Below are 26,921 nucleotides of genomic sequence, written 5' to 3'. Positions count from 1 at the left end.
TCTGCAGCGTGTGTTGGGGGACAACAGGGTTGGTTTGTGCATCCTGAGAGTCTTGTTTGCTGGTTAGCATGCCCTTTAATTTAGCATTCAGTTTGATACAGATGTAAAGCACTGAAATACATGAATCTGTTGTTTAAGTAAATATTCAAGTAAAAGCTCCAAAAGCATCTTTTTTTTTCTTAAAGACTTTAAAACCCAGTTCGGAATGGATATTTTTATATTTCCTGAGAATATGTCTGAAGCAGAAGCATATGTACGATTACAGTTTCCTGTTTAGATAGATGATCTGGTTTCAAAATACAACCCAGAGGTTTGTGGCTTCATTTCTGTTAAGCTTGCTCCTAACTTGAGCTGATGGTTGAGTCAGTTATGCCTTAACTCTGATCAGGCCACTGATAAATGTGGTCACAACACCTCTGCGTGAGTCATACGCTTCAAAGTGAGATCAAGAAGAAATCAACAAGATTTCCAATAAAAAAGGAATTGAAAAACATTTTGTTACTTTAAAACTAGTTAATTTATTTTTACAATTTTATTTAATTTACTTTATGTTAGTGTCTCTTAGTGAACCAGACAGATATGAAGAAGGGCCAGAGACGCACACAAACTGATTTAGAAGGAGTTATACTATGTAACTTGTGTGAACCTTGACATTCATTATTTGCTTTGTTAACACTGACCTGTAAATCATTCAAGCATAAAAAAGGAATGTAGACTAACTGCATGTGGTGCAGTAAAGGTGATTATATCCATGTTGAACTAACAGTGTCAGAACAGCGGCCCTCGTTCTGATTACGGTTACTGATGCCACATTAATTACAGCTTCTAACTTTACCCTGAATGCTTTACATGTCACAACGTTTACACATTTACTGTGACGTGAAAAGATTTTGGCCCCTTCTTTAGACAAAAAATGCATGACTAAACAAAAAACGCAGTTTCTAAATAACGGTGTTTATAATTAAGGAGGAAAAATAATCCATTTCCCATGGTGAGTTTTCTTTTTCACTCACTCTTGTGTCTTTTGTCCTGTCTCCCTTCCTTCACCCCCAACTGGTCGTAGCACATGTCTGCCCCTCCCTCAGCCTGGTTCTGTGGGAGCTTAAAAGGGAGTTTTTCTTTCCCACTGTTCCCAGTGGTTCATAGTGGGTCGCCTGATTGTGGGGTATTCTCTGTATTATTCTACGGTCTTTACCTTACCTTGAGGTCTTGTGATTTGGCACTAAATGCTGCCAAAACACAGACACACTCACATGACCCCTATATTAGTTTCTTTACATTGGCTTCCAGTTGATTTTAGATTCTCACGCTTGCATGCAGAGCACTAAATGGACAAGCTCGTGACTACTTATCTGAACTTCTTGGTACAAACACTGCTGCTTGCTGTCTTACCTCACAAGCTCAAAATCTAAGACTGAATACTGTAGGTGACAGAGCTTTTCAGTCTGCGGCACCAAGGCTTTGAAACACCTCATCTCCCCGGCTTTGTTTAGGTGGCTCCTCATAGTCTTTTATAAAACAGTTAAAAACGTGTCTGTTTATTCAGGCTTTCTGCTGACATTTTTTTTTAAATCTTTGTTATTTTTAATTCTTTTCTAACATAATTCTCTACTGATATTGCATTGTGACTGTTATGTCTGTGTTATATAAACAATCTTACATTACTATATTAATAAAATCAAACTGAACTGCATTGGGTGGCTGCGTGGGGTGGCTGTGGCTCAGGTGGTAGAGCAGATCAGCTACTGATCGGAAGGTCGGTGGTTCGATCCTTGGCTTTCCCAGTCTGCATGCCGAGTATCCTTGGGCAAGATACTAACCCCAAGTTGCCCTCCGATGCGTTCATCGGAGTGTGAATGTGTGTGAATGCAAGTTAGTTTGCACTTGTGTATAGAAGTGCTTGTATGAGTGGGTGTGAATGGGTGAATGAGGCATGTTGTATAGAGCGCTTTGAGTACTCCGGGAGAGTAGAAAAGCGCTATATAAGAATCAGTCCATTTACCATTAAAAGTGAATTGATTAATGTGCATCAAAGTATGAAGTAAGATTTAAAAAAGTGTTTTCTTTCAACCTGCTGAGACCCCTTGAACAGAGTGTATCTCTTAGAAAATCAGATAACTCTTGGAAGCCTTTTAGTGACCTATTTTGCTTTTATCTAAAGTGTGGTTGGGCGTAAATGTATTTCAGCAGCTAACTAAGGGGCACTTGAGAATTTTTTTTTCCAGTTACTCACAGCTCTGAAAAGTCTCCAGCCACAAAGCCACAGAGCCATACACTCATTTTCTCTCATACACTCATTTTACACCTGTAACCACAGTTCAGGCAACATTCACATGTAAAATCTGACTGTAAAATGGATGGATAATTTCATTAGAGTGACTCCTAGATATGCATTACCATTTGCTTGGTTACATCTGTTTTCAAGGCAAATTTCTTTTCTGTTCTGTTTCTTTTCTGTTTTTATGCATATTTTATATATTATATCTTGTATATAGTCTTTCTACACTCTGCAACACGCACTCCAAACATATGTCTCCTTGCCATATATGCAAAATGTCATATTTACATTTATTGCACAGCATTTATAATTCCCCCTCATGTCATTGTAAGTTTTACGCGAATGTCATACTCTCTATTTTAAGGAAGCTTTTTTAAAAAAAAACAAACAAACAAAACTTTCATGCAGCTTCTGGATGCTGTGTGATAAAATATACCCGGTTTGTTGTTTTTCTGTTTTCTCACTAAAATAATCTTTCCATTCTAAGAATTTATTTCGCTGATATGAGCTAATGTTTGCTCTGCTACACTGTAAAATGTAATATTGTGTTTAATTAAAAATATTAAATAGGCTGAACTTAATTTTTATCAATTTGTTATTAGAACTCAATTTAAATAAGCTACCAGTACTTTTTATGCGAAAACGCTGATAAACTCGATTAATTTGAGTTGTCTTAACTTAGAAAAACTAAGTAAGCTGGAAGTTTTGCTTCTCTGTGCGGAAGGATGAAAGATGTGTTTTGAAAATGCCACGTGACTACCGTCCTCCTCCCTCTCGGATCAGTCCGCATGTTCACGGTGCATTCTTTATGGAATATGTTGAGCAAACCTGGAGAAGCGTCAGCTCAAGATATTATTGTTGTCATTGCTGTGGATCTTTACCTGATACACTGACTTGGTGAGTAAATGTTTACTCTTATTCAAACTGATTTTGTGGCTTCTCTTAGTTTAGCACCAGGTTTATAATCTTGCTAGCTAGTTAGTGTTAGCCTAGCGTTGCTGCTGCCGCTGTGCTCATGTTACTTAAAAATTAACACCACAGCCTTAAAAACCTTACATAAAACTATGTCGGTGAAATTTTCTGTTGATCGTTTGAAATAAATAAGTGAGATAAGAGCCCAGACAAAATTCTTCGGGAGGTGCAGCCGTTAGGGGTGGGGTGTGGGGGGTGGATAACAGAGCTCTCCGAAAACGTGGAAGCACTTTTGCAAATATGTGATATTTTGATAAATTAAGTAGATATTTGAGCATTACATAGCTACATTCTCGCCTGAAAATATCTTAAAAGGTTATTTTGTGACCCAGAAAGGGTAGTCTGCGGAAAAGGAGGATCGCATTTGTCGGCCACGGTTGTCGGAGCCTGTGCGTACTTGTAAGCGCGGCAATGGCGGAGGAGCGCCGCTGAAAAACTTATTACTTTTTCTGGGTCACAAAATAAACTTTTAAGATATTTTCAGGCGAGAATGTAGCTGTGTAAAGTTCAAGTATCTGCTCGATTTATCAAGACATCACATATTTGCAAAAATGCTCCGACGTTTTCGGAGACGTCTATTTTTTCATGCTTTTGAACATCTGTGGCATCTACTAATGTCAAATCTAGCCTTTATTTAACAACATAAGCAAACTCTATGTTACAATGATTGCACAGCCATTAAAGATCAAATCAGTTTCTGAAAAATGTTCTGTTTTTTCTCCCTCTGCTTGCTTTATACTGTCTTTGAGGCTCGGGACCAGCACTCCTGCTGTTGGACAGAAAGACATCAACTCAGTGGTAAGTATTTTGGTTTTCCAATATATTAGCAACTGTCAGTGACATTTATATTAATCAGGCTGAACTTTAATCATACTTTAGATCAGCCTGTTTTACTTATTGTTTTGTTTGTGCTTTGGTTTGGGGAAGTTGTTTCTTTACTGATCTTTTCCTGTCTTCTGTTATTAGACTTGAGATATGACTGCACTATGCTGTTGCTGTGACTCCAGTTAACTCTACAAGACATGCTGTGTAAGTAAACAAACAACAACAGTTTGGTCTGCATTTCTTGAAAGATCACATCACTTAGTTTAGAGGGTCTACACTGTATATAGTGAAGTCTGCAAGTTTTCTAACAGCAAAATTTGTTTTGTGCCCAAATCATTTTGCACATCATTAGAATGAAAGTTATTGGCCATGTTTGCATAGCCCTTTTTAAAATAATGCTTTCATGACATTATTGTGTGTCGGGTGGTGGTCAGGGCTATCCAGACTGACAATTTGGGACATTGAATGTCACCTCTCCGGTGGGGAGGGAGCCTGAGATTGTCTAAATTGGAGTCTGTTCTATACCAAATGCAGAAAAAAATGTTTTAAGAAAGCAATTAAGTTCATGTTCCAAAAAATATGATTGTTTGCTTGCAGGACAACAGGAGAGATGAGTCCTCCATCACAGATGGTGTGGTCAGTGAAGATGGTCGCCTGCAGGTTCAAGCTCATTGCATCTCCAACCCACATCCACTTCCACTGTACTGAAGGGAAGTTAAAGACTTTCTTCTGCACCTACATTTGGATCACCTCGATCCATGACAGTCATTCAGGCAGTAATGCCTGGACTGGAAACAAGCCGTCCTTAAAATATTACAACATTCCAGCTCATGTGTTGGAATGAAAAACAAATGTGTTGTTTAAATTAGAGACTGCACTTGTGACAGAACAATAAATATTTTATTTTGATTATATAAGTAATGTAAGTACAAAACAAACTTGTGGTAGGCCTAAACTTATTTTCAGAATAATTACATCTGAGACTTTGTTTCATTGTAAGATTATAACAGTGATGGCAATATAATTGTTTGTTGTTCAGCAGAACAGTGTCCAGTATGTTGGCTGTTATACTTTGTTGTGTTTGAAAATAAAAGTTGGGCTCATTTTAACATCATTACAAAAATTGTTGTTAATTATTTTTAATCATATTCAGGTTACCACAAATTGTTTTTTCATTTAGTTGAACTTGAAATGTTTGTCAGTAGGTAAACAATTAGTATTTTACAGTCAGAAATATCAAGTTATTCTTAATACTGCAGACTTGCAATGTATAAGTTGTCCTAACAGTCATCTTAAGTCAGCTTTACTTAGTTTTTTTGAGGCAACGAGTTTCCATAATTTTTTTGAGTTCTGGGAACTAACAAGGCTGTACAGTGTACTCAAAATGAGTAAGTTGCCCTAACTTGGTCATCTTACGTAAACTTGATCCAATTTTTTTGAGTTCTGGGAACAAATGAGCTTGTACAGAGTACTCAAAATAAATAAGTTGTCCTAACTTAGTCATTTTTAGCTAAGCTTTACTCAATTTTTTTGAGGCAACGAGTTTCCATAATTTTTTTGAGTTCTGGGAACTAATTAGATTTTACAGTGTAATGATTGCTATATGTGCTGCTTCCAAAAGTACAGTCTTTGTTTTTTAGTATATAATGTTCTCAGACATATAAAGGATCAACAGGTTGATATTTTGTGGAACTTTATTAAAGAAAAAAAGGTCAGAAAAACACTCCTCATTATATTGATGATTTTATGGTAATTTGTTCAAATTAAAACTTTAAAATGTTTTTTTTTATGTTTACTACCTATTAATTTTATTATTTTAGTATCAGAACTTGGCAAACGGTCTTTGCTTGTATTCAGAGAGGAAAATGAAAATAGTCTTTTAGTCTGAAGCCAATTATGGCAACATATGCTACAAAACCAAAAATAATCATTACTCAGAAAATTATTTTGTTAAATATCTTCACATTTTTTCCATTTTCAAGTCCAGTCCAATTTCAACTGATCACATTTTTGGAATGTTATCTCCTCCACTATTTCTTAAAGATTTTATGGTACAAAGGGTGAATATATATTTTATATAAGGATTGCTGTTGATTTTATTTGGGCATGAATATTGTCCTTTCTTACAGTCAACATTAGTCAGGATGTGTTCTCTGGGACTAGTATTTAAAAAATAGCAATCTATTGGCTATTCAAGATCCTGAATTTCAAGATGGCACTCTGATTATGTCTCAGAAAATAAATTTGTTAAATAAATGCGCGCAATACACATAGAACCATTCTACCTACCTACCATTTTGAGACCTGCTGTGATAAATACCATAGTCTATAAATACCATAGTGGCCTAAAAGTCGGTTGACTGACCTAAAAAAACCAGAACAAACAAACAAAAAAAAAAACTGTTTAGGGAAAGTGGAGAAGCTTTAACAGAAAATGCTCGAAAATGTTTTACTTATGTTTAACAAAATTATTTTTTTTACTTATTGTCAGAATAATCTAAGAAGTCCAGAATTTTTTGTTTTCAGACTGTCTGCTCATATATTTTGATTTTGTGATACAACTTGTCATATTTGCAATCAGCACGATTTTTGTCACTTCTTACTAAGAATATCTTGTTGAAACATATACAACATGCTTTATTTTGCTTTCACAATTAACTATTCAGAAATTGTCACCAGCTGTTAGCCCGATTCAGTTTTATGGTAAGAATGACTAGTTAAAACAGTAATAGTAATACAGTAATAAAGTACATTTGAAAAATAGTTTTTGAGATATTTATGCTCACATATTTCCAAAGTTTTCAGCATGCAAAATATATGACGCAAAAATTTCACAGCAATCATCATGATTGCACATATTCAACTTAATTATTTTCTTGGTTATAATTAAAGTACCATCAAGAAACTAATGAATTTCACTCTATTTGGATTCCACTATGAACTTGAATTTAATTTATTTTTGTGGTACAATTATTATTTGCTGAATTTAGTGAAAGTTAATTGAAAAACACATTTTCTTCAGTTTTGTGAATACCTCATTCAGAAATTGTCACTAATTGTCTTTTGCAGTATTAATGTTTTCATTAGTGTGTGCTTACATACGGATTTTTGCAGGAGCGCTAGACCTTTCTTTCATATTTTAGTGATAAAATTTCACAGTACTCGTTATACTTGTTAGATCTTCAAAATTTGGACCAAAACTGGAGATGGTCCAGTAGGAAATCTTCATAAGTTGGCTGATTTGAAGTGGAATACCCAATATGACCCCTTTAAATAGTTAGTTAGAATAGTTAGAATAGTTAGAATTCCTAGATGAACGTGTCAAATAATTAATTAACAGTCAGTTATTAATCATTGAATTTACATCAATCTATCAATATTTGATCAATTTCCTGTTTTCATAAAATCTCTAGTGTGTGTAAAAGCATCATAGTGAGTTTGTTCAACGATAGAAAAGCATAAAAAGGTGCTGTATAAGAAATAAGCACACTTGTGTGTTAGTTTTCTTTAAAATTAAGATAATATTTGTGAGTCTAAATTTGGCGCGTATGCCGCTCATTTCCATTTTTGGTGGGCGAAGCCACGGCAATATAAAGCCGAACACATCATTTGTCTGTCTCACTCTCAAGTCATGAGCTGTGGTGACGATGTGGTTCCTCCTCCTGCTTCTCCACCTTGCTCACATTGAGCTGATGATCTCACAAGGCAAGTTAATTCAGTTTATTTCATTCTGAATAAGATTAATTATTGTTAGTAGTTAGAATTAAGAAAGTATCTTAAAAATGTCTTTGAAGTATTTAACATCTTTGAAATACTGTTTAAAAGAAGCTCTGTGTGTGTGTGTGTGTGTGTGTGTGTGTGCATCTGAACTGAGTCCAGATTTGATACTCGATTTGAAGCCAAAATAAATACATAAATAAATAAAATTGCTATTTTCTTGCAAATATCTTTAATTAAGTTTGTGTCAAATTCGAATTAGGAAGTGTTGTGTCCTCTAATGTGATATAACAAACTGCACCACTAGAGGGTGGTGTCGTGAAAAAGTGCAGTCGAGAAAATAGATGAAAAAGATCTAAGAGAACTGATGAATGCGCTTGTGACACCCTGCTACATCCGACTGTGTAAGTTTATGTGCTGTGTTCATTAAAGAGGCACTTGTTCCTTGCAGAGGACTTGTTTCATAATCAGTCACAATTACAGGAAGGAATCTTTAAAATATTTTTGAAATCCTAACAATATTTTTTAATAGAAGTCCCTCTCTCTATTTAAAAACTCTATTTTAAAAAAAATATATGAAATGGCTATGTTTATGTAGCTTTTTTAAAAGACAAGGTGTTGCAGGAAATTCGGAATTTAAAAGATTTACAGTCAAAAAAAAGCTTTAACTTTCCAAATGTGTGTGCAGATCTATTGTTTTATTTAGAGAAAAATGACTGCTTAACGGGCAGCATGGGGTCCAGTGATGAGCACTGTCACCTTAGAGAGTGCTAGGTTCGAATCAATGATGGGGCCTTTCTGTGTGGAGTTGGCACGGCCACCTCGTGTCTGCATGGGTAATCTCTGGGTACTCTGACTTCCCCTCACAGTCCAAAGACATACTTGCAGTAGGTTAACTGGTAAATCAAAATTAACTGTGGGTGTAAACACAGTGTCTCCATGTGTTAGCCCTACAACAGCTTGGTGACCTGTCCACGGTGTTATCTGCCTCGTTCCCTATCACGGCAGTATTCCGACCTCCCAGAAATTTTATAAGCAGAATTGTTTGGATTAAGACTTCGTGGATTCAAAATAATAACAATAACAATAATGAACAAAAATAATGTGTTTAGAAATATCTTGCTAAATATATTAAAACAATAAAGTAAAACATAACGGCATACAAAATAAAAAATTATTATTATTATTGTTATTTTTTACTTGTATTCAGATGTTATGGCACAACCAAAAGTTTAACATTTTATCCTTTGCAGTTCCCAAAAGTAAGTCAGCCATGAAACAAATCATAATAATTCTAATAATAATAGTAATTTGCTGTATAAACCTTGTATGTTCCTAGCTGAGGACAGACTGATTCTAAAAAACAAAGGAGGCTACCCATGTGAAGGCTACCTTGAAGTCTACCATAACAACACATGGGGCTATGTTGGGGATACACACTGGGACAAGAACACTGAAAAAGTGGCTTGTAAGAGCACTCACTGTGGGGAACCTGCGGACAGCTCAGTAACAGATATTGGTAAGCCTTCTGAAGACAGACCGATCTGGCTCAATGAACTGAAGTGTGAAGGAGACGAGAGCGCTCTGTGGGAATGTAAACATCCTGGTTGGAACTCCAGCTATTACTCAAAGCTCACAGTGAAAAAAATTACATGTTCAAGTAAGTTGTTCGGATTTGTCTTTCTCTGGGTTTATTTTATTTATTTTCTTTTTGGTGAGATAAATGAATCTTAGCTAAAAGTTGTTAAGGGAAATTAACAATAATGGGAATGACTTGATAAGATTGATTGTGTTGTTTGTTTGTTTTTTATCTGTGTTTGTATGTGGCTGGTAATTGAGTGTGCTCTTCAAGGTAATATCACAATAAGCTTGGATGGACCCAAATGTGCTGGAGCTGTCAAGTACTCCATTGATGGCAAATTTGATGGTTACTTTTGTAACAGTAACATTGGTATGCATTCTCTTTCTGCTAATCTTCTGTTTCAAAGGGCAGAGCTGTTCAAATATTGTCCAGCTTGCTCTCTCTTAATTTAAATTGTAATATTTTTTCATCACTTTTTGAAATGTTTTGAAGTGTTTTAATTCCTCTCTTAAAAAGGTGAAACAGAAGCCAGGCTTCTGTGTAAAAGTCTGGGGTGTGGTGGACTCAGACAAATTCCCTCAGAGTGGGAGGACATGGAAAGAAATGCAGCAAAGATGAAGCTCGATTGTTCAGCCTTTAAAAATGCAGACCCAGATCATCTGTGGCAGTGTGTGAAAGGCAATGATGATTCAGCATCATGCAAACCTTTTTCTGTCATATGTGAAGGTAACACACACACGCACACACACACACACACACACACACACACACACACACACACGGTGAAAGTGTTTTTTTAAACAGGTTATACAAGACTGCAGCTCAAAGGAAACCAGTCAAATGTGTGTTCTGGGCAGCTGGAAAAAGAAGAAAATAACAACTGGGTACCTGTTCAACAGGACAACTTTGATTTTGATGTGTGCCAGCAAATGCACTGTGGTAACTCTCTCAGCCCAAACAACAGCACAAACAAAAACCTTAATGTGACTTGCACAGGTAATTCAACACATTTATATTCCAACACAAACAACTTCCAAGCAAAAACTTCACACTGTAAAACTGCTCTCTCTCTCTCTCTCTCTCTCTCTCTCTCTCTCTCTCTCTCTCTCGCTCTCTCTCTCTCTCAGATGAAGTTAAAGTAGTTCTGCACTCTGGTAAAGACAGCAAGTGCTATGGTACAGTTAATATTGAAGTGAATGGTTCAGATAATCCTGTGTGTGCCTCCACCTGGACTAAAAAGGAAGCTGAATTAGTCTGCAAGGAGCTTGGATGCGGGAAAGTGAGTTTTCCAGTTTAGTCACCATAAGTTACCTGTTGTTCTGATACATGGATACTGAGTGTATCAGAAACTCTCCATACAGCAGTGCTACTGGATTTATTGTGATAAGTGTACTAATGTGCACCATTAATACTGGATGAGTATCAATGAAATAATGCAAACTCATAAATGCTTTGTTCTAGCTGATTTATACTAAAGTCGAACGTCAAAATTCAGGAGGGATAATGGACCATGTGAGCTGCAAAGGCAGCGAGTCCTCACTGTGGCACTGTGAGGCTCAGCATGGTGACAATATCCAGTGTTCAAAACAACCTTATGTGGTGTGTTCAGGTGAGATACAGCAGTGAAAATGTACAGAGTGGCTGCTGATGGCCTTTGTCTGCTTTTATAATGGGATTTTAAAATTTGCAATAAATTCTCTGTTGAGAGAGAAAATGAATTACTCCATTCAATGAAACTGTGACATATTTTGATTCAGACGACTTTTTCCCCAAATTTCTTCAGTAGGAGGGTGTGTGTGTGTGTGTGTGTGTGTGTGTGGATGTGTGAGATGTTTGCTAAATCTCTTATTGTCATGGTACAGGCAGTGCGGAGGTGAAACTGGCAGATGGTCCTGGAAGATGTGCTGGAAGATTGGAGATAAAGCATGAGGGCCGGTGGAGGAAAGTTCTTAAAACAGGATGGACAGAGGCTCAATCAGCAGCTGTCTGCAAACAACTGCAATGTGGGGAAAAAGGCAAAACTGAAAAATTCAGTCAGGGTTCTGATAGCTTCCCATCAGTAAAGTGTCCAGAAAATAAAGAAAAAATATCTGAGTGTTTAACAGCCAACTCAAACTCAAACAACCAATTGTTGGATCAGGAAGTGGAAGCAGTTGGAATCACCTGTGAGGGTGAGTGTCATTTTTTTCATTCCTCTGCCCTTCAGTGACATCAGCCAGAAAAACTGTTTCCTTCCTTAAAGGAAGACTTTATGTATCTTTGGCCTTTTAGTTGCTGAACAAGTCACAGATGATATTGGTGAAGTTTGATCAAAACAGGAAATACTAAATTACTAAAATACGATAAAATGTTAGAACCAGGAAAAAGACATTTTCATTCATCGATGTCAGTCAGAAAAAAAGAAAACATGTTTTTTCCCCTCAGCTTAGTTAATTTCTCTTTTTATTCCTACAGCTCCTTCAGGCTCAACAGTCCTTCCATACCTACAGTTTAATACTGCCAAATTCACTAAGAAAGGGATTTCTGTTAAACTGTTTTGATCATAAAAGTGAAATCAGACACTACAATTTTCATTGTTCATGCCATTTTAACATTGTTTTTCTTTAAATGCTACCTTGATGTTTTACTCAAAAATTGAATTAAAAGATTATTTTTGGCACAGTTACGTGCTTAGTAAGGAAAGTCTTACAGACAATGCTCATTTTTTGCCTATAAATAGAGATAAAACTAAGTATATTTTAACCTTATGAACATTAAATTGGCCACCAGTAAAAACCTTCAGTTGATTCAGAATGCTGCAGCAATAGTACTGACATGGACTGAGAGCAGATTTGTCCTGTATTGGCTTCTCTTCATTGGATCCCTAGAACAAATTCCCTCTCAGACTACAGGCTTACTTGTGGTTCCTAAAAGTGGAATAGAAGGCAGAGGCTTCAGCTTTCAGGCCCCTCTTCTGTGGAATCACCTCCCAGTTTGGATTTGGTAGACAAACACCTTCTCTATTTTAAGATTAGGCTTCAAACTTTCCTTTTTGATAAAGCTTATAATTAGTGCTCAATAAGGTGACCCTAAATAATCACTTAGTTATGCTGCAATAACACTAGACTGTGGTATATCTCCATTCAGCTTTTTTCACCAAGAATGTGTTTATACACCACTTTCCTATTTTTGTGTCTATGTCTTTGTGTCTTTGTGAACGACTGAGCTTTCAACAGGTAGACGACCTGCACAGCCACTTACTGTATATCACGTTTCTCTCTTTGTGTCCATCAGGTCACAAGGTGGTGTTTTTGAGTGGAACCTGTTCTGGTCATGTGGGGATAGAGCATGGCAGAGAAATCTACTGGCTCTCAGGGTCTAAAGAGACGTGGAACCAAGAGTCTGCAGACACAGTGTGTCAGCAGATGCATTGTGGGAACGCTGCCAGCTTTTCTTTCCATTCTAGGGCTGATATGATTAATAAAGTTTGGAAAGACTCTTTTAGCTGCTCATCCAGAAAAAAGTCTCTTTTTGAGTGTAACCAAACTACACCTCTGCCTCCTGACCACCAAACTTCTACTGCCTATGTGAAATGTTCAGGTAATGTGAAATGTGAATGAGTTAAAGTATAAAACTAAGACTAAAGTCATTATGGAATTGATTTATTGTGTCACTAGTTGTAATGTGATCCACCCAGAGGACACAATTTATTTATAACAGACTTTACCTTTTAATGTCCATAGATGTACATTCACTTCCTTGTTTTCTCTCAATCAAGTTTCTACTATTTTCTATTTTTTCTGAAACCCAGCTCGGTCCAAGACATTGTGAAATATCTGCTGATACTAGTTTCCTCTTAACTTTTGCTTTTTCAATGTCACAACAGGAAATATTGAGATGAGGTTGATGAACAGCTGCTGGGGAAAAGTCAGGATTCGTGTAGAAGGCAAGGAAGGAGATATGTGTGCAGACACCTGGACAGAAGACAAGTCTGTGAAGCTGTGTGAAAAGCTGAACTGTGGGACGCCCATAAAAGCCCACAACAGTCCCAGAGATGGTGATATCATCATCAAGAGTTTACACCCGACAAATCAGACTACTGACCTGACACAGAGCATCTTTGTCAAAAACCAGGACAATGATAACTCCTGTAATCAAAAACCAGCCTATGTTGTTTGCTCAGGTAATTAATTGTTGTTGTTTTTTAAACTATTGTTAGATTGCAAACATATAATACATTTCGTGACTGTCCTTTTTAAAAAGGTTCTTTTTCAACTGATTTGGACCTTTTAGAAAAAAGTGCCAGTTTTATTGCTCCAATTTATTGGACTGTTGATTCTTCAGTCATGAAGAATGTTTTAAACAGATGTTTTAAAAATATCTGTGTAAATACTATTTAAGCTCATTTAGCAAATATGAATCTTTCTGAAGCTATCAGACTGAAATTCTTCATACTTATTTCATCTTTTTACCAAGATGATGATGGTTATTGATGCTTAAAATTATGTTTAAAAATAAAACAAGAGTATTATAAATATATGGTATTATTTTGATATTATTTCGTTTCAGGTAGTGTCAAGCCCAGATTTAGCATTCCCAGTTACAAATGTTTTGGAAACATAGAGGTGGAGTATGAGGGGAAGTGGATCCCTGTGTGCGAGGATGCTCTCAAAGACACTAACAATCGAAACACCATCTGTCAGGAGCTTAAATGTGGTGATGCTGTCGAGACTCTTCCCTACTTTGGACCTGCAGCAGATAAATTAGCCATTTCAAACCTAAACTGCACTGCAAATGCTAACAGTCCATTATCTGCATGCAGCAGTATTACTGCTTCTACAGCTGCCTGCAAACACGGTGGCCTCCGATGCTCTGGTGTGTATAATGATCTTTGTTTCTTTTACAATCTTCTCTTGTGTCAGCAGTTTCTTAATTATTCTTTGCTCCTTCACTGAACTGAAACTGAAACAAATTGAGACTAGTTTGTATTTCAGAAAAATGTTGAGATAAAAATAATGCTGCGTTCAAACTTTGACATGCTCGCCTTCAAAGATTACTTTTAGTGAAATAAAGGTTAGAAGTTTAACATCCTCACCTCCATTAATCATATTTGTTCTACTCAGTTTTACTCTTTTCTTTTCTGCTTGTTGTCCATGTCACCAGTATGTCTCTGCCACACAGTCTGACTCACTTAAATAATGTGTGGAATCAGCTGGAAACAGCTAGCCTGTGCAGTCTGATGGTTATAAAAATATCTCTGTCATCAGTTGTCATCTCTTTGTTATCACTCTATAAAATCATTTTATTTACACAGCAGTCAGCAGGTTAGCTAAACTTTAAAAAAGTAAAACTTTAATTTGATGCAGGATCATAAAAAAAAATCAATCATTAAAAAAAAACAAAGAAAAGGGGCCAGGGATAGCTCAACCGGTAGAGTAGCTGCCCCATGATTGGAATGTCGTTGGTTCGACTCTACTGAATGGCTACCCTGAGGTACCCCTGAGCAAGGTACCGTCCCTACAGACTGCTCCCCGGACGCTGCGTTGGTGGCTGCCCACTGCTTCACTAGGTGAATGGGTTAAATGGAGAGGAGTAATTTCCCTACGGGGACTAACACATACACATTAAACATTAATGTCATTTCTGTGTGCAGACTGTGTTATTTATATCATTCAGATCCTGTTGATTACATTATGTTTTGTGAACGTTTTATTTCTCTTGTCTGTCTCAGAATGGAGGACGATGGTACCTGACAAAAAGGCCTGTAGTGGAACAGTGTTGGTTCACTGGAGACAGGGACCCAGTGCTGTTTCCAGAGAAAACTTCAGTGAAACTGAGAAGGAAAAGCTTTGCCAGGATATGGACTGTGGTGGACACCAATCAACAAATGAAAGCCACCCCCAAACAATTGAAATAGATTCTTTTTGGAACAAAAGATTCAGCTGTGGTAAAAATCCAGGAAGCATTTGGGAGTGTGAAAATAAAACCACTCCCTCAAGGAAGGAGCCAGTCTTTATTGAATGCCAAAGTAAGATTTATATCAGCAGGACTGATCTTAAATGATCACAGACTTTTTACATTTGCACTGGAAACACTGAAGAGTGAAACAAGACTCTAGGAGTGTGAAAGAGAATTATTCCAGATACACTGGATAAAGTAACAAACCAAAGCTAAAAGTGTTAAATGAACTATTTGATTATGGACTTGTGCTTCATATTTTGACTTTGTAGTGCAGAGATGATTAACTGATCATTTCTACTTCAGTGCTTTATGTCTTTATCAATACTTGACTGCAGTGTTTTATTGCTTTCCTTCCCAGAGGAGCCCAGTGTCAGCCTTTCACAGAACTGTAGTGGGGAAGTGAGGATAGATGGCGTTCCAGTGTGTGCTAGTAACTGGGATCTATCCTATGCACACAAAGTTTGCCAAGAAAAGCTTTGTGGCAATGCTGTCTTCATTAAACCCAAAGCTCCATCAAAGGGTTCAGGTAACATTTACCATGTCAGCTGTGAAAAGTACCATTCCATCATTGGCCAGTGCAGGAGGACTGAAGGAAAGTGTGACACAAATGTGGTGTTCATTACTTGTAGTGGTAAGTGTGAGTCCATACACCTCTCTTTCTATAGACTCATCCCTATATACAGTACATACATGTACGTCCTCTATTAATACTTGTAGAGCTTTTTTTTTTTTTGCAAAAAGAAAGACATTTTCAAGTTCCCTATGCCATTGTTAAGGAACTTATTTCACTTTTCTTAAAAATGACCATTTGGGTGGTTCATTAGAAAAGTCATCTCAGAAATTTTAAAAATGTACAAGTTATTTTTGTTCATTTTTTAAACACATTACAAACACAACCAGACCATCTCTAACATCATATTTGTCAGACAGAAGTGGATGAGCTTGTTTCCTTCTTTAAACACAGTTTCTTTACTTTTACAGAAAGTGTAAAGTTCCGCACGGCTGAAAAACATGGAGGTGTCCTTTATGTCAATTATCGAGATAAGTGGGAAAGAGTATGTCCATATAATCCTTCCCAAGACTTAAAGGCAAAGCTCTGTGAAGAGATCAGTAATGTGACCCATAGCGGCTCTAAGGAAGACAAACAGGTAACTCTTTACATTTTACATCTTGAAGCGGTCACTGATTTGTCTCATATTTTACAAACCAAGACCATGGACAGTTTCCTGGCTCTGTCTCAGCTTAATTGAATATAATAATGCAGACTGGAATATCACATTTAAAATATTTAGGTTTGTAAAAAGGTAAGAAATGTATGAGAGGTGTAGCTGACTAAACACAAAATGCTCAAAGATTTTTAAGTTAAAATCCAGTTTCCAGAAATATAAAAGAAATTGAATGTCCCAATACTTTTGGTCTGGACTTCTAGTGACTTCTTTTGCTGTGTGTTGCTTTGATGCTTCAGTCAGGCCTGTTTTTTACTGCCAGAGAAATTTCAGTGTTTTTATTCTGGCTGTATCTCTAAATGTGAAAAAGTTTAAATTTGATTCAAGGTCAACTTAGAAACAACACTGGAGTTCACTGATGTTACCATGGACGTCAAGTGCTCCGTCAAACAACGTTCCTGTGGAAACGCTTCTCCAGCTGAAATACTTTGTAAGACACACCATGAATCCCTTCTCAATAAGTTCCACTGTTTTCAAAAATATTCATTCAACTTGTTTTGCAGAGAAGAGACTTTTTATAATCTGTAACTCTGAGCTTATTTACCTTGAGGTCAGCTCGCAATGTGACTGAATCCAGAATATATAAAGTGGTTGTTTTTTATTTCAGGCTACGAGTCAGCCCCTACACTCCCACCACCTTCTTCTCCACCAATAGCACCTATTATCGTGGGTGTGGGATTTCTTCTTGTTGTTGTGATCTTAATTTTGGTATTTGTGCGATTCTGTCTCAAGAGAGCCAGGAAGTCCAAAGTTTCACGTGAGTATCTTTATTACATGAATTAAACACATGACCTGTTTCACTTTTAATGAATTACTTTAAAAAGTGTAAAAATCCTGATTGAACATGATAACGTGATCCAGAAAAAGGTGTTCAAGAGTTTTTCCACAAGAGGGCAGTCTCCAACATACTGACTGAATTATGAAAATACTTCCATCACTACTGCTGACAGAAAAAGCAACGCATCAGCTCATTCAAACATTGCTTACTTTAAAAAATTAGGGGAAAATTGCGAAAACTACCCAAACTTGTGCTTGTGTTGAGTTTTTCCTGCTCGCATACTCAGGGCTGGACTGTTACAAAAAATCTTTTTAATTGCATTGGTACGGTTGTTGTTGGGTTAGTTCTTAGTTACAATGCACTACAGTATGTGACAATTAAAAGCTAAATTTTATCTGTGTGCAGTGGCTCATGGACAAAGTGGCCATTCATTTTACTTTTATTGGGACTGCTGTCCCTCCCCCTGCACTTCTCCACGGCAGCCTCCTCTTAAGCTGGGCCTACACTTTTGCTATCTATTCAGCTCCTGCCCAAACTGAATCACAGGGGTTAGAAGTTTGTAGGCCACAATACAGGGTCTCACATTATATGGCCTGATGCTCTGATACGACCTGAGTGCTCACACTGTGCGTCCATAACATGAAGCTTATAACACAAAATCTGAGTCTTTCACTCACACAGATACATACACACCGCCACCATCAACTTTGCTACATTGCTAATGAAAACGTTGACCAGGCAGCTGCAATTGAGCAGGAATGTCCATCCAACTCTTTTCACGGTTGTTGTGGTCGTGATAATTTTGTGAGGCCACATCGAAAAGGCTCGGATGAGCTTGCCGAAGTTCTACAAGTTGGCCTCCATCGCTTGTGTCCAGATCACTCGCTGCACTGCCGTGCTACTCCATCTTTTTCGCTTCTATTCTGTGTTTGCGAATGCACATTGTGAGAGGTTGCGTTGCTAACCTCACGAGGGCCGACAGGATTTCAAACAGGTTTGAGTTTCTTGCAACCATACGATTGCTGATCGGGAGCGGGTCGTGAGGTGTTAATCGCTTCTCGTTACCCCATGTATACTACACGATGCACGACACACGATTAAGGCGAGACTTGGGCCGATCCCCAAAACGGTCGCACGACTGAAAAATAGTCTCAAAACGGGCTATACATACGTCTATACATAATTTTATTATGTTTGTTACTACAGCAATTGTTGCTGCAACAGCAGCAGTCCCCCACTTCGTCCGTACTAAATTCTGTTCTGCAAGTTGTGTGAGCACACATGGAAAGTAGGGGAGGGCCTAGTTTAAATATTTGAATTTGCAATACAGTGTCTGTATCAAAAATGAACAAATTGCCTGCTGACAGTGCTTTTATGGCTGATTCCAGATTACCGTACCAGTCTTTGCTGTACCCTGGTACACTGGTACATCACTGGTACATTAGCACAGTGCACTGTTGAGACAGCTGTTGTTATGTACTGTATGAGTAAATGTGTAACACTGTAACCTTTCAGCAAGAATGCTGCCAGACAAGGAAATGGAGTTTGAAAGTGGAGAATATGAAGATGTCACGAACAAAGAAAATGAGATGGAAGACTTAAGTCATGGCAGTGAGTCATTCATTCATTCATGTGTTTATTGATTGATTGATTATTTTGTTCATTCACTTTTTTCTTGTCTGTTTTTTTTCTTTCTGAATACTTTATTGCTTCTGATCAAAGTGCCATTTATATACTGTACACCATGTTTGTTTGTTGCAGGTCTTGCTGCTTCTTATATTTCCATGTACACAGCTATATTTTCCACAGATATTTCTTATCACTGAATATCAATACTCCATTTTTTCTGCTTTTATAAGTTATTTCTGCTTAATCATACTGTGTCAAGAACAAAACCTTACCTCAGTTAAATCTGGATTTTACCACTTCTGATGTCGTCTCCTTGTGCAGTCCTACTGCTCCCCCCTGCTGACCACTTGAAGGCGCACGATTTCAATTTCACCGTGGACCTGAATAGAGATATAAAACATATATGAAATGAAAAATTATCTGTCAAACTGACTTTCATGGCAGGGATCATTGGTAATAACAGTTAAGCCTCTGGATACAAAGAGCAGCAGTTTTTAGTGAAAGCTGTCAATCTTATTTTACATGGTAGGCCACTTACAGAAACCAGTGAAACTCCCCTTTCTGTCAGCCTAAAGAAATGTAACTACACATTTAAAACAAGAAAAGAAAAATAAAGGCATTTTAAATAGTATTTCTTAGTTTTCTGCATGAAAAAAAAAGAAATGCTGCCGTAGTAAATATCTAATTTAAATTGCAATCATCAAATGTGTAAAATTACAGAAAAATAGAAAGTTTCTATTAATTCACAGGAAATACCCTGATGGGGTTTTTTCCAATCTAGACCAACTGTAAAAAACGAAATAGTAAATCATAAAGACAGGAACTTCTCTATGATTTAATGGTTTATCTTTTGCAGTACTTAATTCATTTTGTGCAGTATAAACATCCTTGGGGGACCTATTTTTCAGCATGAGAAGCTGCAAAAATTAATTAATTAAATAATTGTTTTTATAAAACAATTTGCCTGTCAGATTTATCTCAGATTGTTTCCAAGTGGGAGTTCTTTTTAAAAAGCCAACATGGTGTAAGTGTTGTCTTGCTATTTTTCATTCAGGAGCCAGATCAGAGGCTGAATTAATCTCAGAGAAGGATGGGCAGAGTGTTTCCTCTTTACCTTATGAGGATGTTGAAGCAGATGAGGCTCGACCCCTGACCTTTCCGGGCACTACTGCTCCTGCTGCCCGAGACATCAACGTTCATGAAGGTGTCCATAATGAAAACACTAGAAAGTTCTGAACCAGTTTACACACACTGTTTTCACATTTCAATAACAGTAAATGGCAATTTGGAAAATCACTGAGTCTAATCTCTGTTTAACACATGTCATCTGTTTTTCTTTGTGACAGACGAGGTGACCTACGAAGTGGAAGATCCACAGGAGAGTTATGACGACATCGATACAATCCCTGGACCCACACAGACTACAGCAGAGGTCCATGACAGCCCTGAAACATCACATGACTTAAACACAGCAGCCCCAGGATTGGTGGAGAGAGATGAGGACTACCTAGAGCCAGATGTGGATGGGTGAGCCAAATGTGGCTTTAGAAACTACTTTAAAAAATCAGTGTTAAAAAGTGGCTCATGTCCAAATTCACTTTCCTTTCTCTCAAATAAATATCAAATGAAAAGCAATATTAAAATCTTTAAATTCAACATACATTTACTGACATGGCTGAAGGAAACTTCCATTTCATGGAAGAACTCAGTGTAAAAAGACTGAAAATCCATCTTTTGATACTGTATAGGAAAAAACTTAAAATGTACAATGTAAAGAAAGAAAGTGCTAGTTTCATCTATACATCATTTTATTATGTTTTATAATGCCAGCCGCTTCTTCCTGCTTCTAGTCTATAGGCTTAGCTATCTGTCTTGTTACTTTTATATTCAGCATTGAAATTTGTGTAATATCAATATTCTCATCAAACTCTGAGTATAAAAATACAAGTGTATTTCTCATAATATTAAGCTATTGTTCTAAATATAGTATATTCTTTAAAGCATAAATATAAAGAATTCAAAATCTTGTGGTTGTCGTCTTTTTGTGATATTGTTTCATTTTTATGCAATGTGTCATTAAATGGTCCAACATGAAATACCAGTGCAGTTGGTATTTCTTAACTAGTCTGTTAATTGCTCATTTTAACGATGCTCAACTTGACAATTTTTTTTTTTTTTAAATCCCAACACCCAATTATATTTTATTGATTATTATTTTTTGATTATTTCCCCCATGACCACAGCTTCTTTGTGGCTAATTTTCACATTCCTGACAACTGTTCACAGTGCACATTTTTCTATAAGTCACCCAATTTTTTTATTGTTTGTATTGAAAATTAATTACAGCATGATTAAGGTTGTGATTGAGGTGAATGACATGTTTCATCCTGTTTAGCTTCTCTGGTAGGTACATTTTGTTTTGAAACTACTCAACATTAGTATGTGATTAGAAATCACTGTGAATTATGGATGTACATTGCTAACAGAACTAACTAGCTAGCATGACTGTTAACTACTAACTCATTATTTTGTTCTTACCATGAGTCACTGGAGGGATGAATAACACTGCTTTGCTGACAGATCTTTAAAATTATTGACATTTTTAGGTCTAATAATTAAAGAATGTCTAGTGAAGCCTCTGAGACTCTGGGATTTTGGAAATGGCTTAGATGTTGAGTATCAAACTGTATGTTATGTATGCTATATATAGTTTGATACACAGCACAATAAGCCGTTTTATCAATAAGACGTCGCTTTTAGTGTGTCAGAGGCCTTGCTGAGGAGCCATGATGTAGGATTAAGTCTGCTATGTAGCTGAAGTTGAAATAGAATCAGCATAGTTTTCTGCAAAGGTGACAAATCCATTCTGGACTTAAATATTTGTGCAAAGCAAACTTAACCTTGTGTTATATAAATGCAATAAAATGTTATTAGTACATGATAATACAAACTTTTTTAGAGTTTGTATGTAAGTTTACATTTTAATCAATGTATTCAGTTTGAATTTGTTATATATAAACACGAGCAGAAAAAAGGAAGGAGAATTTTTAAAGATACCTTTATTGTCTTTCTCCTTCATCACTCAGGGTGACTTTGCCTCCGAGGATTCCCATTCATTTCCTATGTGGGACACTTTTGACTGGGAACACCACAGATGTAACAAAGTTGATTAAAACACTCAATTCAATGAAAGAGGTGTTCTTCGCTTTTAGATGTTCAAGTGCATAGTGTGAAGGATATTATGAGGCCTCGAGGCAATCGGATATGAAAAAAACAATATTTATGAGTGTTATAATTTGTAAATCGGTCAGATTTGACCCGAACACAACAGGAAGGAAAGAGGGAGAATAAGCAGATGAATGCATTTTTGTTGTCATAAAATGATACAAATAAACATAATAACTATATACAATCTCAGAACATTATATAACATATTATTACAACATACCATTGTTTATTTCACAAAAACTGGATATAAATATGAAAGCAGTGCATGAAAAACTTCATGATAAACAGCTTGTAGAACTACCCCATAGCACCAAGAGTAACTAACTTGTTTTCTTTTTCAAATAATTCACAGTGAAGAGTGATGAGTGCCCCAAGTGTCCTTTTCTTGAGGCATTGTTTTTTTATTTGTTTGTGTGTGCATGTGGAGTCCTGCCTGTGCCCCTCAACAATAACATTTAACTATTAATCACAATTTTGCTAAATAAAAGGCTCTGCTTACATCAGTCACATGATGACCATTAACCAATTCTCACCCTTGACATTAGAGCGCGCTGGCTAGTCTATTTATGATGTGACTGATGTTTTCTGAGGTGTTAGGAGACACACTGTCTGCTCAAATCCAGCTAAATACAGTCAAATTGATTCGGTGGCATTTAATTTTATAACATAGATGGACAGTCACTCAAATATACAGCCAAAGCAACCCACGAGTTTATTAAAGCAAAGAAGGTCAGTATTCTTGAATGGGCAGTCAGTTATTTGATCTTAACCCAATTGAGCATGCATTTCAGTTGTTGAAGACTAAATTTTGAACAGAAAGGCCCACAAATGAACAGCAGCTGAAAGCTGCTGCCGTAAAATCCTCGCAGAGCATTAAAATGGAGGAATACCAACATTTGGTGATGTCCATTAGTTCAAGACTTCAGGCTGTTATTGCCCACAAAGCATCGGCCTAACTTTGTGCTGAACATTGGGGGGGTCAAGATCTATGTCTAAATAAATAAATAAATCTGGGTAAATTCCCAGATGATTAACCATGCAACTATTTTGCTGGTAATAACTGAAATGAGTAAAGAAAATCAACAGCGTATTTATGCAAGATAATTCATAATTTTATTGGGGGGGGGGTATATTGGTTGGGTCTGATTATTGGGGGGCTCATAAAACCCCTGGAAATTAAGGCCCTGCCACAAAGGGTTTTCAACCAAGTACTAGCCCTTTCACGCATAGTGGTCACTACAGTGGACAGGCTGTTTTCTTGTATTTGTGTCAGTCTTGATTGTATGTTTTTGATCTTGTGTGTTGCTGAGTTTGTGTGTTGCTGGTTTCCCTACTGTGTTGTTTTTGCTTGTTTTCTTTTTTTCCAGCAGGTGATCTAACAGATTTTTTGTGTCTTTTCGCACTGTCCCTGTTCCCCTCTGTTTTTCTTTCCCTCTCCTTTTCTTCAGCTTCTATTGTCTATGTCTTTCCCTTTCCTATCCCCCGGTCATGTCTGTTCCGTTTGTAATAACTTAAAAGATAAAAATAAAAAAACAAACAAACAAACAAACAAAATAATAAAGATCAATCAAGTGGGCCAGTATGGCAAAGCCATAATGATAAAGTGTTTGTGAGTTTGTGATAAAGTCATACAATCTATTGTAAAATATTTTTTCCAGTGTCTTAGAGAACTGCGGTGGTAAAGAGATGGGCCAACAGTTTGTGAGAAGACGTTTATCTTCAGGTTTATATACTGGAAATAACCTTTGCAATTTTCATCTTATCAGAGAATAAACCATTCTGTAGTGACAGATTACAAATGTAGGTAAATGGTTTCACAATACGTCCAATAACATCTTTAATTAAATCCATATCAATGTCATCACAGTCAGTTGATTTCTTGGAGTTAAAGGATGATCCCAGCCTAACACAGTATGTTGAATCTTAGCATTGGGTAGGGTGGCCACTACCCCGGGGCACTGGCCACCTAGCTCACAGCAACAAGGTCCTGGTTTTGAATCCTCTGGCCTGCTGGGCCCAGAGGGGCTAGAGGCCTTTTGGTTTTCATGCCTTTGGACGGGGACAACCCAGATGTTTCCTCTGCTCCCAGTGTTTTTGCTAAAGGTAAGCTGACCATCTGTAGTTTCATATTTGTATATTTGTCAAACTGAAAGTGGATAAACCTGTTTCCTAAAGTGCCAAAACTATGAATCATTTCCCAGTCACTCATAATGGTTTTGAAAATATTCATTCACGTGTTTACCAAGGTGTGTATTCTGTAAATCTGAACTTGCTTACTTTGATTGATGCGATATAGATAAACAAAATAAGTCAAGTCACAGTTCTCACTGTGAGTGAATGTAGAAAAAATTAAATATGACTGTGTTTGATTTCAGGCTATGTGACGACATTTCCACTACAACCAATGCACCTTTTATATATTCATATCACCTGTTATTGTAGGTGTGAGACTTATAGACACACTGTTTTTGTATATATAAAATTCTGAGTGTTCAAATACCCAAGAAGTCTAAAGTTTCACATGAGTATATTGATTGCATCAGTTAGAATTAAATACTGACTAATAGCTTGTTTCAGTTTTAATGAATTGCCATGAAGCGTAAAAATCCTGACTGAACAAAAAGTTTATCCTAATCATCCAAGTTTAAAGTAAAACCGTGTTGTAGGCTTTTTGCCAGGAGAGGGCAGTCTTTCAACGTACTGACTGCATTCTGACTCCTCTGTACTCTTCAGCTTACAGCCATTTCTAATAATACCTTTACTGCTGATGACTGAACAAACAGCACATCAGGTCAGCCAATCATTTGTTTATTTGATTAAAAATGCAAAAACACAACTGGGAAAATGACCCAAACCTGTGCTTGTGTTTTTCATGTTCTTGTGCTGTGCACTGGTGCATTAGCACTGTGTATTAGTGAAACAGCAGTTATGTACTATATCAGTAAATGTGCAATACTGTAACCTTTCAGCAAGATCGCTGTCAGGGAAAGAATTGGAGTCTAAAAGTGGGAATATGAAGATGTCTGAAGAAAGAAAATGAGATGGAAAACTTCAGTCTGTCATGGCCTGTGGCTGCAGGATACGTGTTGTAGAGAATGACGACCCAAATTAGGGCTGCACGATATTAGGAAAGCCTGCGATGTGCGATAACTGTGATCAATATTGCGATAACGATATGACTTGCGATAAAATAAATAGCAAAACAAAACAAAACAAAAAAACGAATACATAATTTCCGTTTTACTGCAACAGTTTTATTTAAAGAAAGCTGCTGTATTAGCAGTGTAACAACAAAGTGCACTTTAACATTGAAACATTGCCCCCATAAAAAAGTGTTCTGAGGCTTGAATTCTGAAAGACATCCTTCCCAGTGTCTATAATTAGTTTTAAATAAACATAACTTAAATTATACTGCAAATTATCTCAATGCAGTTGTTCATCATTTTACCACTCACCAAGTAGTTATGATGCAAGTCAAAACTGGAGAGGAAACTTTACTGTAGTGCTTGTGTAGTTTTCAGCTTGGCTCAGTTCAAACATGACGATCTTGCAGCATGTTTCATACATTTGTGGAATGGCGACATGGGAAAAGTACTTTCGTGAGGGGATGCGGTATCTCCGGTCCACTTTATGCATCAGCGTGGTGAAGCCCTCTCTGCTAACTGTATTTATAGGCATCATGTCTTTCGCCAAAAAATGTGTAATGGCCTCTGTTTTTTCTTTGTACCGCTTCGACGTTTTCTCATAAGGAGTTCCACTTGAAAAACTCTGAAACAGAGACGGCTGTTGGACTGCTGTGCTCTTTGTCTTAACATTAGCAACCTTTGTTTGGCTAGCCCTAACTTTCTGGAACTCTTCAAACAGTTCTCTGTTGTTGTATTGAAGATGATGGTGGAAATTAGTCGTGTTTCCTCTGGTGGTTACCACGAGTGTTCGGCAAGTTTTGCAGAGTACCTGTGTTTGGAGAACGTCGTCTTTATCAAATCCAAAGTACCTCCAAATAAGCGAGGTACTTTTTTTTTTTTAGCCACGAGTTCATAGTAGCTCGTTGCTGCAGCGTTGTTCGCTCATCCCCCTACGTAGGAGGCGGGCCACTAATCCATTTGATTGGTTAATGCCGTGAAGGGCTCTATTCGACTGGTCAAATGTGTCAAGGGGTTTCTTTGATTGGTAAAGTCTTTAAAGCACGTGTGTAAACATTTTAGGGTACCCAATTATCGCAGTTTACGCCGTGTTTTACGATGGGCCCATCGCACAGGCTGATATCGCGATGACAATAAATTTTCGATTTATTGTGCAGGCCTAACCCAAATGCGAACAAGCAGAGGTGGACTAAAGTTAACAAAAAGTGAGGTTTTGTTTATGTTAGCTGATTACAAACATAAACCAGACAAGAAAGCCAACTAGACGAGAAACTAATAATAAAACCTAATCTGGGAAAACGAACACATGGTAACCTGGAACACTTGGAAATACCTTGACAACATGGAGAAGGATTAACAGACTATCCAACAAAGGGCTGAGGAAGACAGAGACAATGTATACACTGAAGAGTGACGAGGGAAGTGGAAACACATGGGAAAACAGCAAGAATGCATTAGAAATAACAAGACAAGGGAAGCAAAACTGAACACACTGAACACAGAACAAGTGAATGTCAAAATAAAACAGAAGTACGCTAACACACAAACACTGACAGGAACACACAAGCTTGTCACTGAAACAGGGAAAAGCAAACATAGATGT

General features: G+C 37.1%; 1 protein-coding gene across 1 annotated transcript in view; it reads left to right on the top strand.

Annotated features, from left to right (window-relative positions):
• Nucleotides 1–7,703: 7,703 nt before the first annotated feature.
• LOC102081453 (scavenger receptor cysteine-rich type 1 protein M130) overlaps nt 7,704–26,921 on the top strand; it is a 41,111-nt gene continuing 21,893 nt past the window's right edge. The window contains exons 1-4 of the mRNA XM_025901684.1: nt 7,704–7,780; nt 9,132–9,452; nt 9,645–9,743; nt 9,891–10,100. Of these exons, the coding sequence (XP_025757469.1) occupies nt 7,723–7,780; nt 9,132–9,452; nt 9,645–9,743; nt 9,891–10,100 (688 nt within the window). The 5' untranslated portion in view covers nt 7,704–7,722. The remainder of the gene's footprint in view (nt 7,781–9,131; nt 9,453–9,644; nt 9,744–9,890; nt 10,101–26,921) is intronic.

The sequence above is a fragment of the Oreochromis niloticus genome, linkage group LG20 (genome assembly GCF_001858045.2).
Source record: "Oreochromis niloticus isolate F11D_XX linkage group LG20, O_niloticus_UMD_NMBU, whole genome shotgun sequence".
Taxonomy (NCBI): Eukaryota; Metazoa; Chordata; class Actinopteri; order Cichliformes; family Cichlidae; genus Oreochromis; species Oreochromis niloticus.
This window is presented reverse-complemented; position numbering and strand designations above follow the sequence as displayed.